This window comes from Oncorhynchus kisutch, unplaced genomic scaffold (assembly GCF_002021735.2).
Source record: "Oncorhynchus kisutch isolate 150728-3 unplaced genomic scaffold, Okis_V2 scaffold4033, whole genome shotgun sequence".
Taxonomy (NCBI): domain Eukaryota; kingdom Metazoa; phylum Chordata; class Actinopteri; order Salmoniformes; family Salmonidae; genus Oncorhynchus; species Oncorhynchus kisutch.
Genome location: NW_022265978.1, coordinates 134,019 through 147,293, shown reverse-complemented (window position 1 = coordinate 147,293; position 13,275 = coordinate 134,019). Strand labels below are relative to the sequence as shown.

The 13,275-nt window shown below is 39.5% G+C and overlaps 1 protein-coding gene across 1 annotated transcript; it reads right to left on the bottom strand.

Annotated features, from left to right (window-relative positions):
* Positions 1–4,287: 4,287 nt before the first annotated feature.
* Positions 4,288–6,464, bottom strand: LOC116373384 (ferritin, middle subunit). Its single transcript, XM_031821925.1, has 4 exons — positions 6,131–6,464; positions 5,606–5,752; positions 5,245–5,370; positions 4,288–4,831 (listed from the first exon to the last, which is right to left on the bottom strand). The coding sequence occupies exons 1-4, from the start codon at positions 6,230–6,232 to the stop codon at positions 4,676–4,678; spliced, it is 531 nt and encodes a 176-aa protein (XP_031677785.1). The 5' UTR covers positions 6,233–6,464; the 3' UTR covers positions 4,288–4,675.
* Between the last annotated feature and the right edge of the window lie 6,811 nt (positions 6,465–13,275).

The window sequence follows — 13,275 nt, the reverse complement described above, 5'->3', positions numbered from 1 at the left end:
ACTGTCTTTAAAATAAAAAAACTTAAAAAACACATTTGTTCAGCCATAACACATGGATGGCTAATGCAGAAAGTGACTTGAGCATTCAAAAAAAGTTATTACAAGGTCTACTGTCTTAATTGTAACTCTGCCTTACATAAATCTTCTAGAAAGAATCATTTTAGAAGAGCACTGTATGTAATCAGATGAACAAATAATAGGTTTTATGTCATAAAATGTAAACCTGTCTGTCCATTGCTTAACATTGTGCATAGAGGGAAATATATACTTAAAGACATTGTTTATTTTCTTTGCATAACGCTCATCCCTGCTATAGTAGTTCATTAAACTACAGAGTATGTTCTCCATTGAAGTTGTTGTCTCTGGCTGTTTTGGTATCAGATTTAGAATGAGTAAGAGCAAGGTTTGTGGTAGTTTGAAAGAGTTTGATCCACCTTAGGTCAGGAGTGTTTCCAATCCACATAACCTGACAAGAAAACTCCCAGTCCTATAGTGATAGCACAGATGAAAAGGGAAGCTATCTAAAACAATAATATTTTGTCATGGCCTACGAACAGGACCCTGGACCCATACCTGACCAGGTCATGAGATCAGGAAACACTCTAGGCCCCAGAAAAGACACATACACATTTTGCCACACCACCTTGGAACCTGCGGTATCACCTCTGGCTAATGAGGTGCAGTTCAAGAACAAATAATTATTTTTGAACAACTTTTTGCTGACTCAAGACTTCTGAACTCATGATTTGTTTTTTTCTGAGTGACTCATTTAAGATATTAGTTTGACCTGCTGGCCGCAATGAATTATCCAGCACGATTAATATGCGATCCTTTGGTGATGTGCTCCGACCAACAACTGTCTGTCATATGGGCATAGGCAAAATAGATCATTCTGCAGGCAGCATAGAGAAGAAAACTATATTGAATGCAATTAATTGATTATTGAATGTTATGATGGTCACAGCTTTGTAGAACCAAAACATAAACAGCCTCTGCTGAACAAACTCGAGAACGAATCGTTTGGGGTACTGCAGTTCAAACAATATTGTGCTGATCACCTTCACGGTAGTAAAGCAACGCATTCTGCCAAGAGTTGTTCACAATCTAGTCCGGTTGAAGCCAAACAAGACCTTGTTTCAAATACTGTACACCAAGAAATAATGGTATTTGTATGCCTAGCAATCAACAAATGTACATGGCTTAAAGCATGCTTTTACAATTCCAGTTATTAATAAGCATGCAGCCATTAAGAATATGACTGCAAAAAAAAATGTTAAATCCCCATGGATTGATGAGGAATTGGAAAATGGTATGGTTGAGAATGATGAGGCAAAGGGAATGGCAAATAAGCCTGGCTGCATAGCTGACTGGCAAACATACTGTACAATAAATTCAGAAATCATGTGACTAAAGTGAACAAAAAGGAGAAGGAGAAAATGTACTATGAAACAAAGATAAATTATAGGAAAAATGATAGTAAAAAAGCTTTGAAGTACCTTAAATGAAATGTTGGACAAAAAGACAAACTCGGGCTCCATCATTCATTGAATCAGATGGCTCATTCACCACAAAACCCACTGATATTGCCAATTACATTGATGCTTTTTTCATTGGCAAGATTGGAAAACTTGGGTATGACATGCCAACAACTAATTCTGAACTTACACATCTGTGCATAACTGAGCAAATTATAAAAGACATGCATTGTTATTTTGAATTCCATAAAGTGAGTGTGGAAGAGGTGAAAAAAAGGTCTGTCATCAATGACAAGCCACCTGGGTCTGACAACTTGGATGGAAAATGACTGAGGCTGACAGCGGACGGACGATATTGCAACTCCTATTTGCCCTCTCTTCAACATAAGCCTACAGAAAGTGTGCACCCTCAGCCCTGAAGGGAAGCAAAAGTCATTCCATTACCCAAGAATAGCAAAGCACCCTTTACTGGCTCAAACAGCTGACCAATCAGGCTGTTACCAACCCTTAGTAAACTTTTGAAAAAAATTGTGATTGACCAGATACAATGCTATTTCACAGTAAATTAATTAACAACAGATTTTCAGTACGCTTACAGGGAAGGGCATTCAACATGTACGCACTTACACAAATTACTGATGATTGGCTGGGAGAAATTGATCATTAAAAGATTGTGGGAGATGTTTTGTTAGGGCTCCCGAGTGGCGCAGCAGTCTAAGGCACTGCATCTCAGTACAAGAGGTGTCACTACAGTCCCTGATTCAAGTCCAGGCTGTATTACATCCAGCCGTGATTGGGAGTCCCATAGGCCGGTGCACAATTGGCACATCGTCGTCCGGGGTAGTCCATCATTGTCAATAAGAATTTGTTCTTAACTGACTTGCCTAGTTAAATAAAGATTTAAAAATACAGAAACATGAAATAAAACACTTTAGCTTTTCACAATATTGATCATAATCTGCTGCTGGAAAAAGTGTATGTGTTATGGCTTCGCGTCCCCTGCTATATTGTGGATCTGGAGTTACATGTCTAACAGAACACAGAGGGTGTTCTTTAATGGAAGCCCCCAACATAATCTAGGTAGAGTCAGGCATTTCCCAGAGCAGCTGTCTAGGTCCCTTACTTTTTCAATCTTTACTAATGACTTGCCACTGGCAAGCCTGTGTGTCTATGTGTGTCTATGTATGTTGAACTAAAACACTAAACCCTAAACCTCAACTAAATCTTGTAATGAATAATGTGGAAATGTAACAAGTTGAGAGTAAACTTTTGTCATGGACAAAACATATTGATACAACGGTAGCTAAGATGGGGATAGGTCTGTCCATAATAAAGCACTGCTCTGCCTTAACACTATCAACAAGGTAGGTTCTACAGGCCCTTGTTCTGTCGCACCTGTACTACTGTCCAGGACTTAGGAACATTACAATTGGCCCAGAAATGTACACAGAGAGCTAACAATATTATGCATGTCAATCTCTCATGGCTCAAAGTAGAGAGATTTACTTCATCACTACTTGTATCTGTGAGAAGTATTGACATGAATGCACCGAGCTGTCAGTTTAAACTACTAGCACACAACTCAGACACCAATGCATACCCCACAAGACATGCCACCAGGTCTCTTCACAGTCCCCACATCCAGAACAGGCTATGGGAGGTGCACAGTACCACATAGAGCCATGACATGTCTACTATTCCACATCAAGCAGTAAGCAGTAAAGCAGTAAAATAAGACTTTAAAAATAGATAAAAATACAACTTATGGGACAGCAGGGACTGAGAAGAGACACATCGGCACAGACACTATAACATATGCAATATAGACACACAATGGATTTTGTGTGGTAGAGGACTGAAATCTGTTTTGTAATGTATCGAACTGCCTTTATTTTGCTGGACCCCATTTAGAGTAAATGCTGCCTTAACAGCTACATGGGATCCATAACTAATACCAATGTTGGTCAATTAAGGAATATGCTATTTAATCAGATGCCATCTAGTGGCTTTTTTGGGAGTGTCAGGTTATCACAAATCTCTGGCCCTCTGTGTTGCCTTAGCACAGGTAAAAGAGATTTTGAAATAGACTTAGCTGCAAAACATTACCCTAAATATAAACCAACTCAGTGAACACCAACATATTTTATTTAAATGTACTCAATTATTTTACCATGTCAATACTTTTGTTGTAAATGTTGGTGGCAGTTGTGAAAAGAGAATAGTTGCAGTTTTCAAAAATACCATTGTTGATTTGACAGTTCTCATTAGGCCATTTTCCCCTTTAACCAAATGGTCTACCCACCAGAAACAGTTACTATTTGGACACCAACAATTATTGCAATATTTTTTCAGTTTAAAGTATTAAAGTTAAGCTTGCCTGTTATTTACCAAAATGGTAGACTTCAGTAATCTTGGTAAATTATCAGTATCTTTGCAACCATGTGACAGCTCCAATAAGCCCCGTATGATGAATGAGAGGCTTGTAGATTTACTATTGAGTATTCAGTTCAGAGTTTGCTGTAGGGGAACTAGTGTGCATTGCCAACTGAAATTAACTAAATGAGTGAAGATTGCGTGTGTCAGTAAGAGCCGTACGTTATCATTAGAGAAATACACCATAACAGCTGGCTAACGGATTTACCCAGCAGGACGCAAGGGTTTGATTGACCTGTTGGCCATTTTATAAACTTGGGATATGCAGAGTGAAGATCTACAGCAACTGTAGTTACCCATTTCACTCCTATGGACCTAGAGTTGACAGTTGGGTCCTTCATTGACATGGCACTACTACAAGATGCGGTAAAGGACACCCTTTGTGGTCAGACGTAACATCCTTTATTAAACTTCTCCTATTGTTATGACCCTCAGCCACTAGTAGGTCTACAATTGTCAGTATTTATCACTGGTATGAAGATGCTCAGTAAGACAGAGCAAAGAACCTGAATAGACTGAATCATCACTACAGGTCAACACTTAGAAATCTTAAACAAAAACATTTGTGATCTTTTTAATTGTTTTCAAGATGCCTTGCCTCCAAAATACAATAGTGTTGTCAACAGAAACACCTCAATGTTATAGCTGTGTTGCACTGCACCAGTTCAACACTCCCCTCCCTATAAATGTAAAGCCAGTAGGATCTATCAGAGAAGCCAGGAGTCCTGGTCTGAGGCTGTAGGCCGTAGCCTGGGGATGGAAGTGGTTTAGCTCTGGCCTCCCAGGGTGTGCTTGTCAAACAGGTACTCTGCCATCTTGTTTTTGACAGCATCCATCTTGGTGAGGTTGGTGATGTGGTCTCCCAGCTTCTTAATGGCCTCCACCTGCTCATTCAGGTAATGGGTCTCCAGAAAGTCACACAGCTAAAGAGGGAAAACACAGGTCAGACAAGAGAATGACTACAGACCATTGTAGATACAGTAACACACAAGAGCCTGGTGGTAATGGCATAAGTGCAGATATAACTATAAGCAAGTCAGTTAAAAATGTACAAGAACATCCTAACGTGGGTTAACTAACTTGTTCAGGGGCAGAACAGATTTTTAGCTTGTCAGCTAGAGGATTCGATCCAGCAACCTTTTGGTTACTGGAGCAACGCTCTAACCGCTAGGCAACCTGCCACCCCTTATGCATTAGCTGCATTGTGTGCATAGTATGCATCTGGACTATCGTGTACTTGCAAAGCAGCAGGTCACACAATCCTGTGTCATTAGTTATCATCTCCTGGGACAGTACCTGTATTCTATGTGATACATACATGGTTACCATAACTTACATGGGGGTCAACCTTGTCAGAGGCAATCTTGTGCAGGTCCAGCAGGGCCTGGTTCACATTCTTCTCCAGCTGCAGAGCACACTGCATGGCCTCCAGCCCATTGCCCCACTCATCGCGTTCTGGCTTCTACACAGGACAGAGTGAACACAGGAGGGTTAGGGAATACTAGCAGACGTTAAGGTCAGGATAAAGTGAACAGTTACACTTCTCACACTCAGTTCAGTGGTTAGAGACAGTATGTTCAGGACTACAGGTTCTCTAGCTAGATCAACTTAACGCTGGAGACACTTTCCTCCATGGAGTAAAAACATTTTCTATCAGTCTACAATCTAAAATGTGTTTCCTATGCTCAAGGGCTTACCTTGATGTCCTGGAGTAAAATGCGTCCACCTCGCTTGTTCTGGAAGGAGAGTAGCTTCTCCGCGTGCTCCCGCTCCTCATCGCTGTTCTCCTTGAAGAAATGCGCGAAGCCAGGCAGAGCCACATCGTCACGGGAGAAATAGAAAGCCTGGGTGGATAAACATAGAACATTGTAGTTAGAAGAAAAAAGCCAAACATGACTCGGTATTCTGTTCATGTTGTGGTAACTAAGCTTGACGATATAGGCATGAATAAATCTAGTCTGTAGTCTACTTGGTAACCTGACAATTAACCTGTCAAGGAGTTGTTACGCGCTCTGTCCAAGGTAGGATAGATTCCCGGCTTCATTTGGATGTTATACCTACCTGGAGGCAATTAATAGCCAAGCCAAGTATAACTCAAATGTGTATTTAACGGAGTTGAGGTTATTGGCTACAGGAAAGTCAGGTGAAAAGTGGAATTTAGGCGCAGGCATAATAATAAAACAGGTAGATCAACAAAACGGTCATCTTGGTAGACTCCTTACCATTGAAGTGTAGGTGTAGGAGGCAAACATCTCCAAATTGATCATCCGGTTGATGGCAGCTTCGCAATCGTGGTGATAGTTCTGGCGGATCTGAGACTCCATCTTGGCAGATTTTCTTTAATATCTAAATGAACGGTACAAAACAATGGTTTATTCGACGATCTTGCTATTATAGTTCAGGTAAGTGTTATGTTATCAATCCGGAATTTTCTATAATGCGGGACGAAGGCAGAGGAGTTCCGTTCAATCACTGTTGAAGCAAGAACTTCTTCATGCGTCTTCTCAGACTTGTGAACTGGAAGGATTCTTGTTCGCTCTATTTATTGTTCCAACCCGAATGCGTCAGTGAAATCCACCCTCACAGAGCATAGCCAATCACCTTTAGAATTTCAACAGGAACTTGGCGGATCATTTGATGACGATCCCATTCCTCAGGAGTGAATGTAACATTGTGTGTTCTCATGAATTCTTGATAATCATATCGTTGGCCATCATTATTCAATAATGGTTTAATCCAAATAATGTTGTTGTCAAATCAGAAAAAATAAAAACTTGTTTTTGTGTTTTATGTCTTTCTTATTCCAGATTGTATACTTATGCTCTTATGTCAGAAGATTTTGGAGTGAGTTAGAAGATTTGATCTTAAAGAGAAGACTATTAATGTTAATCTGAGAGACTCTGATATTACCTTTTATTTTGATCCAAATGAAATGGACCCTGATTTAACTTTCATTGTTCATTTGTTTATCTTTCATGGAAGATTCTTTATCCATACAATGAAGTGGGCAAATAACAAACCCTTCTTAACATTATTTAAGATAGAATTTAAATATTATTTTGAAAAGATCAGTAAATGTAAAAACAAAAAAGCAATATAAGAGACTCATATCTCCCTCACTATCTTTAAACACCAACTGTCAGAGCAGGTCACAGATCATTGAACCTGTACATAGCCCATTTGTAAGTAGCCCATCCAACTACCTCATCCCCATATTGTTACTTATTTTTTTTCTCCTTTGCACCCCAGTATCTCTACTTCCACATTCTCCTTCTGCACATCTATCACTCCAGTGTTTTATTGCTAAATTGTAATCACTTCGCCATTACGGCCAATGTATTGTCCTACCTCCCTAATCTTACCTCATTTGCACACACACTATATATATATATATATATATATATATTCTATTGCGTTATTGACTGTATGTTTGTTTATTCCATGTGTAACTCTGTGTTATTGTTTGTGTCGCACTGCTTTGCTTTATCTTGGCCAGGTCACAATTGTAAATGAGAACTTGTTCTCAACTGGCCTACCTGGTTAAATAAAGGTGAAGTAAAAACATTAAATAAAAAGTGTTTAACTAATTGAAAAGGAATCTTGATATGTAATACCCCTGTCTGTTAGGTTTATGTACTCTTCTTTGTATATTTGTTTGTATTGTTGTGCTCATAATAATTAATAAATAAATATATATATATATATATATAAATGACTAAACCACTCATACACTGAAGCAAAGATAATTTATTATATTGACAAGAGAGCCGAGTGACCACAATGGCAATGCATGTGCTCAATGATTGAAGACAGGAACAGGTGGGGACCATTCTAGCTAATGAGAGGGCAGGTATGAGTGTGAGCAACACGCAACACTAAAAGTCGTTTTTCTCAAAGTTGCCGAAATGCCACGTGCATCCACATATATCAGTACATTTGTAACAGCTTAAACATTACGAAACTTATATTCAATCAAAATCCTCATGTAATTAGAAAATAAAATGGGATTATCTCACGCTGAAAGATTTTGGGCAAAGTAAAAGCTCTCGCCTTGAAGAAGGCTTCATCTCGGTCTGTTATTTTTTTATTAAAAAAAAACTTTGTTTATTAAAAAGTAAAATTCTATTGGTAACACCTAAAGCCATAGTATCAGGCAAAAGCAATATGCTACAGTGCAGGTCTAACTACAGCGGTTATTGTTGAAAAAGGTCTGTGTTTGTTGTATCCTTTGAAGAAAATAGGAAGAATTTAAACATTCATTCTAATATTAGGCTAATTTAGAAATAGTCTACATCTACGTTTGATTTAGGATATAAAAGGAATTGAACTTTGAGACGCAGTTCTGTAAACTTCTGTTTCATTCTCTAAGAGCACATGTTTCAATAGCATATGTAGCTTTTCCAGAATGTAGTCAAAACAAAAACTGTAGGGTTTATCACATATTTTTTATATCAATAACATTTTCAGAATGAGGTATGGGAATAAAGTAGTGGACAGAGAAAGAAAGGCTGGCTTTTGTAGAAAGGGTATTTGTTGATACACCTTTCGGTTTCAAATAACATATTGGACTTCACAAATGGTACGTCAAAGTTGATTACATTAGAAATAACTACACAAAATCAGTAGCTACATACGTCTAACCACACATGTTATTAAGCTAAAACTGTGAAGTGGAAAACGTTTTACAGCTAATGAAAATAAATCAAGTAATAAAGTAATAAATAAAGTACCATCCTAACAACTTCAGTTCACATGACCTGATCTTCCACAACTGTTGACAGGGTGCTTTCAGGGTGCTGGGTTATTGCTCAATACAGCCATGTAGTTGAAACGTCATTGGTATTCATAAGAACTAGAGCTGTGTTCGAAAACTCATGCTAACTGCACTAACCATACTATTTGTGATGGAAGTGGAGTATGTAGTATGGTTATTGGTCATAGTATGGATATAGTTAGTATGCCAGAATTTCCTGGATATCATACATAATTTGCCAAAATATGTAGTATACAAGCAGTGGACATTATTTCAGCGCTTTCAGGGTCCATAATGCAATTCTTCAGAAAACGGCCGTGGCCTCACAACGTTTTCAGATTTTTTTTAAATGGCAGAAAATTTTGCCGAAGTCAGACAAAGAGCGGATACAATTTCATTGCTTTTAACTAACTATGTCAAATGTTAAGAACTGTTCAGCGATGTAATGAATTTTCAAATAAGTTACGTTACAATTCTTTAGCTACGCTATCCTTACAAACCGCATAGCGTATCTTTGCAGCAGTAATAATATTATTATTTTCAATGACCAAACTCGGACTACACTGGGCCTATCACTGCCCTGGCCTAGTATGTAAGGTAGTAGCTCTACTCCAATTGTTTGAGAACAGGACCCCCTTTTTCCTGAAAGTGTAAGCCAAAACAGGCTCTATCTATCAGTTTGTCATAGCAGAGAGATTAAAGTAGATGTCACGTGTCAAAATTTTGATTGATGACCCTATGTGAACCTATGTGAACGCTATGTGAACCCTATGTAGTGATGACGTGTGCATGTCTTCAAATCAAATCAAATCAAATTTATTTATATAGCCCTTCGTACATCAGCTGATATCTCAAAGTGCTGTACAGAAACCCAGCCTAAAACCCCAAACAGCAAGCAATGCAGGTGGAGAAGCATGTCTTCTGGTCAGGCAAGCCTGGTTAGGTGGGGGCTATGGGGTGAGTAAGGGTCCATTTGACAGGCCGTTAATGATTGATGACCCAAGCCTGATAGGCAAGCCTGGTTAGGTGGGGGCTATGGGGTGAGTAAGGGTCCCTTTGACAGGCCGTTAATGATTGATGACCCAAGCCTGATTTATGACCCTATGTAATGATTTATGACCCTATGTCATGTAGAAGGGTGCATGCCCAGGGTTGAGTAAGTGACCATGTGTCAGGTCAACCTGTTACTGTTTCTCACGGTTTTGGTTGGTTTATTGCCCCTTATAAAGCGCCTGAACAATACCTGTTTAAGACTGTACATGATAACCCCCCTGAATATTAAACAAAAATGACACCTATGCCAATTTTAGGGATGTTATGCTCGGCTTGTCATGAACCCAGTGACCAAAGCCTTGAAGAAGTTCTGTGTGAAGCTCCAGAATGTTTTAAAGGATTTTTGGGTACGAGTGAGGGCCACATGTCTTACATATTCCACCCGGAGGATTCTACGGTAAAGATATTCACAGACCGTGGACCCAAACCCCTTTATCCTGCAAAACCTGGGAGTTTTCCCCCGGCTCTGGGGATGAGAGAATGGCTAAACATCAGGCTGGCTCTTTGTAAAATTGAACAGGTCCTAAGTGTTACAAATGTGCCAGGATATGCGTTGGAAGAACAGGTCTGCGGCCGCAGTGATCTCAAGGCTCTAAGAATTGCTTCAATGGACTATAGCCCTGACAACAAAGTGACAATTTTAGCCTGTGACCTTTATGATAAGGCTAATGCTACAAAGTCTGTCAATTCTCCGGTAGCTTCCAGAGCACGCCAACATGTAAACTTTTTTATTCCTGTGTTTAGTTTTAAATGGGTGGATTATCCAATTTTCATAACACTTATGAATAAGCTGGACATTCTCTTCCAAAATGGGGAACAGTTAAAGCGCTGGGCGAGGCTTTCCTTGAGACAGAGTCAAGACCAAAAGGCCCGACGGAGGATCTACCCCTGGAGTGAAAACTTACCATGTGTTGATGGACCTAGCAAGAGAGCCTTGCCTTTTGAGGGTGAACTCGACACGGACAATGGCGGTTGGTTGCATAAACTCCCAGGATCTGTAAGAAAGGCATCGTAAAATACCTTAAGAATGTAAGGATATAAAATGTATGTACTAAATATTTTGAATGAAATAAATGGTTTTAAAATCAGAATCTCACCACGTTATGAACTCTCGCGTTTGTTCACTCTTAGCGCAGTCTGTCCCTGAGAAAAATCTTGCGGAAAAAGCCATGTGCGCGCGTATGTGCGTGAGGGAGTTTTCTGTAGGGGCTGTGTGTGTGTGTGTGTGTGTGTGTGTGTGTGTGTGTGTGTGTGTGTGTGTGTGTGTGTGTGTGTTTCAAAAACAGAAAAAGGGGGGGGGGGGCGGGTTGTTTGTAAAAAAAATACCCTTGCATGCCTGGTGGGTCGTTTGAAACCAAGGTTTACACTAGCCTGCAAAACAGATGCCTACCCCCCAACAATAATATTGTGTCTTACGACTCCTAATCTTAAAGGCCTTTCATAAAACTATTTTTTTAGGTGGGCTAAAAAGTCATTCATCCCAGCGATGTCGAGAACAACCCACCCCCCATGCATCTAGGTGCTAGCACCCCGGAGATTTTAGAAGCTCCAAAAGGATCCTAATGTTTAGACACACCCAATACCATGTGTTTGAAATGTGTCAAATATACCATGGGCGGGGGTATAGCCCGAAAAAAACGACAAACCCCAAATGCTATGTAAAAAATCATTCAGGGGTTTTTCTCTAGGTCGTAGGGTACAAAAGCGCTAGAAACCATGGGCAATGTTAGCAGCGTTTTAGTTCCGATGCAAACAGCACCTCCAGAAACTCCAAGAATCGTTATCGGACTGAAGCGTTAAAAAAGATAATCGGGGAAAACAGTCTAATGGATCTATCGCAAGGTGAGTTCTTGAAATAAATCTTTATTAGATTTGGTTGTTGTGGGGAATTGTTTGAAAAGCGTGGGATGTTATAGAAATATTAAACAATCATTAGGATCAGTATGCTTACCGTATAACAAGGCAATATTAGCTAAAGTGATTATAGCTTTAATATTGTCGAATGTTTTATAGATTCTGAAGCATTCACGCAGATACTCCGAGGTATAACTGAGCTCGAACCATCCAATGGGGCTCCGAAACAAAGTGCCGACAAACAAACGCCTGCCCTGAATTGTCAACGTAAGTAAGCTCCAAGAATTCCATACATAAAAATATTTATACCTTAAAAACAAAAAGTGTGGGCATCTTATATTAAAAGTTATTTTATATGTTTACAGAGGACCTAAAGCCTAGAAGGTTAAACGATGCCATATGGAGCCTGAACGGTTTCTGCGAAGCATATGACTACGAGACAATTCTGCCCTACTCCCAGGATGTATTTACACAAAAGCAGCGAACAGAGACTTTAAACGGCAGGTCAACTCCCCTTGGCCAGGACAACGTTGTCCCCCATATTTCTAAACACCAAAGGATAATTAGTGCTCAGATCCACAGTTCCGCTTCACCCGAACAATTCTACTTGGCCGATATTCACGAGACGTCGTTCCAAGGACTAGGTATGAATCAATTATATATTATTATTTATATATATTATTATTTTAATATTTATATATTTTTTTTATGCCGGAATATGTTAAAACAAGGCCTAATGCTGTTTTTTTTTTTTTTTTGTTTTTTTTTTTGTTTGTTTGTTTTTTTCAGGCTCACCATCTACCGAACCTGCAGATGCTGTAATACAGGTTGAACAAAGACATCAGCCCCTGGTTTCAGAGCTTCTTCAGAACAGCCCTCGTCAAAAAAGCCGAGGTATTTAATTAATGTATTGTTAATATATAGGCTTATATCTGAAATGTATTTGGCATTTTTAACATATTTTAGGGTTAATAACCTATGTGTGTATGTATTATTTTTATTTCAGACTCCTCACCGGCTTATAAACACAACGCACAAACATCGGAGGATGCCCAGACAAGCATCCCCGAGGAGGCTCCAAAGACACCAGCGAAACCTGATGATGTCAAAGATTTAAATGACATTTCTGAGGTAGACGATTTGATGTTCTGTGAAGCTGCCAACCTTCTTGAATCGGCCAATTCTGTGGGGGAAACAGCAGATTCTGAAATAGACCAAGAACGTTTTTTCAAAGCGTTTACCCTGGGTTTAAAATCACGAAAGGCTCTACTCCAGAGGCGCATGTGTATTCTACTCGAGCATCAATACAATCAGGATGTGTCATTCTGGCGTAGCGAGCTACCCCGTATGTTAAAAAACATTAGGGCTAAAACAAGCAAATACCGCCGTTAAAAAACACACATGTAAACACACACACACACACACATCCTTAATTAGACAGATGGCGCCCCCTATAGACCAAAGTGAGACAATTGAAACCCTCTTAGCCAGGATCCCTACAGAGCTCCAAGATATAGTTAACCATATGAATGATTCGGGGGTAATTGACATAATGACAATAGATGAAAATCTATTATCCCAGATTCCCTCCGAACTCATAGACATTATTACACGTATGAATGAGTCAGGGCCTTCCGAGGAAAACATGTTAACACAGATTCCCGAAACCATCATATCTCTAATTACCCAGCTTAACGCGAGCCCTAG

What these genes read in the sequence shown, in the direction of transcription:
- LOC116373384 (XM_031821925.1), bottom strand. Translation starts at nt 6,232, where the DNA reads ATGGAGTCTCAGATCCGCCAGAACTATCACCACGATTGCGAAGCTGCC. An exon ending in TTTTACTCCAGGACATCAAG is followed by an intron (nt 5,371 to 5,605) that starts GTAAGCCCTTGA and finishes TGTCCTGTGTAG; the next exon opens with AAGCCAGAACGCGATGAGTG. An exon ending in CTGACAAGGTTGACCCCCAT is followed by an intron (nt 4,832 to 5,244) that starts GTAAGTTATGGT and finishes TTCCCTCTTTAG; the next exon opens with CTGTGTGACTTTCTGGAGAC.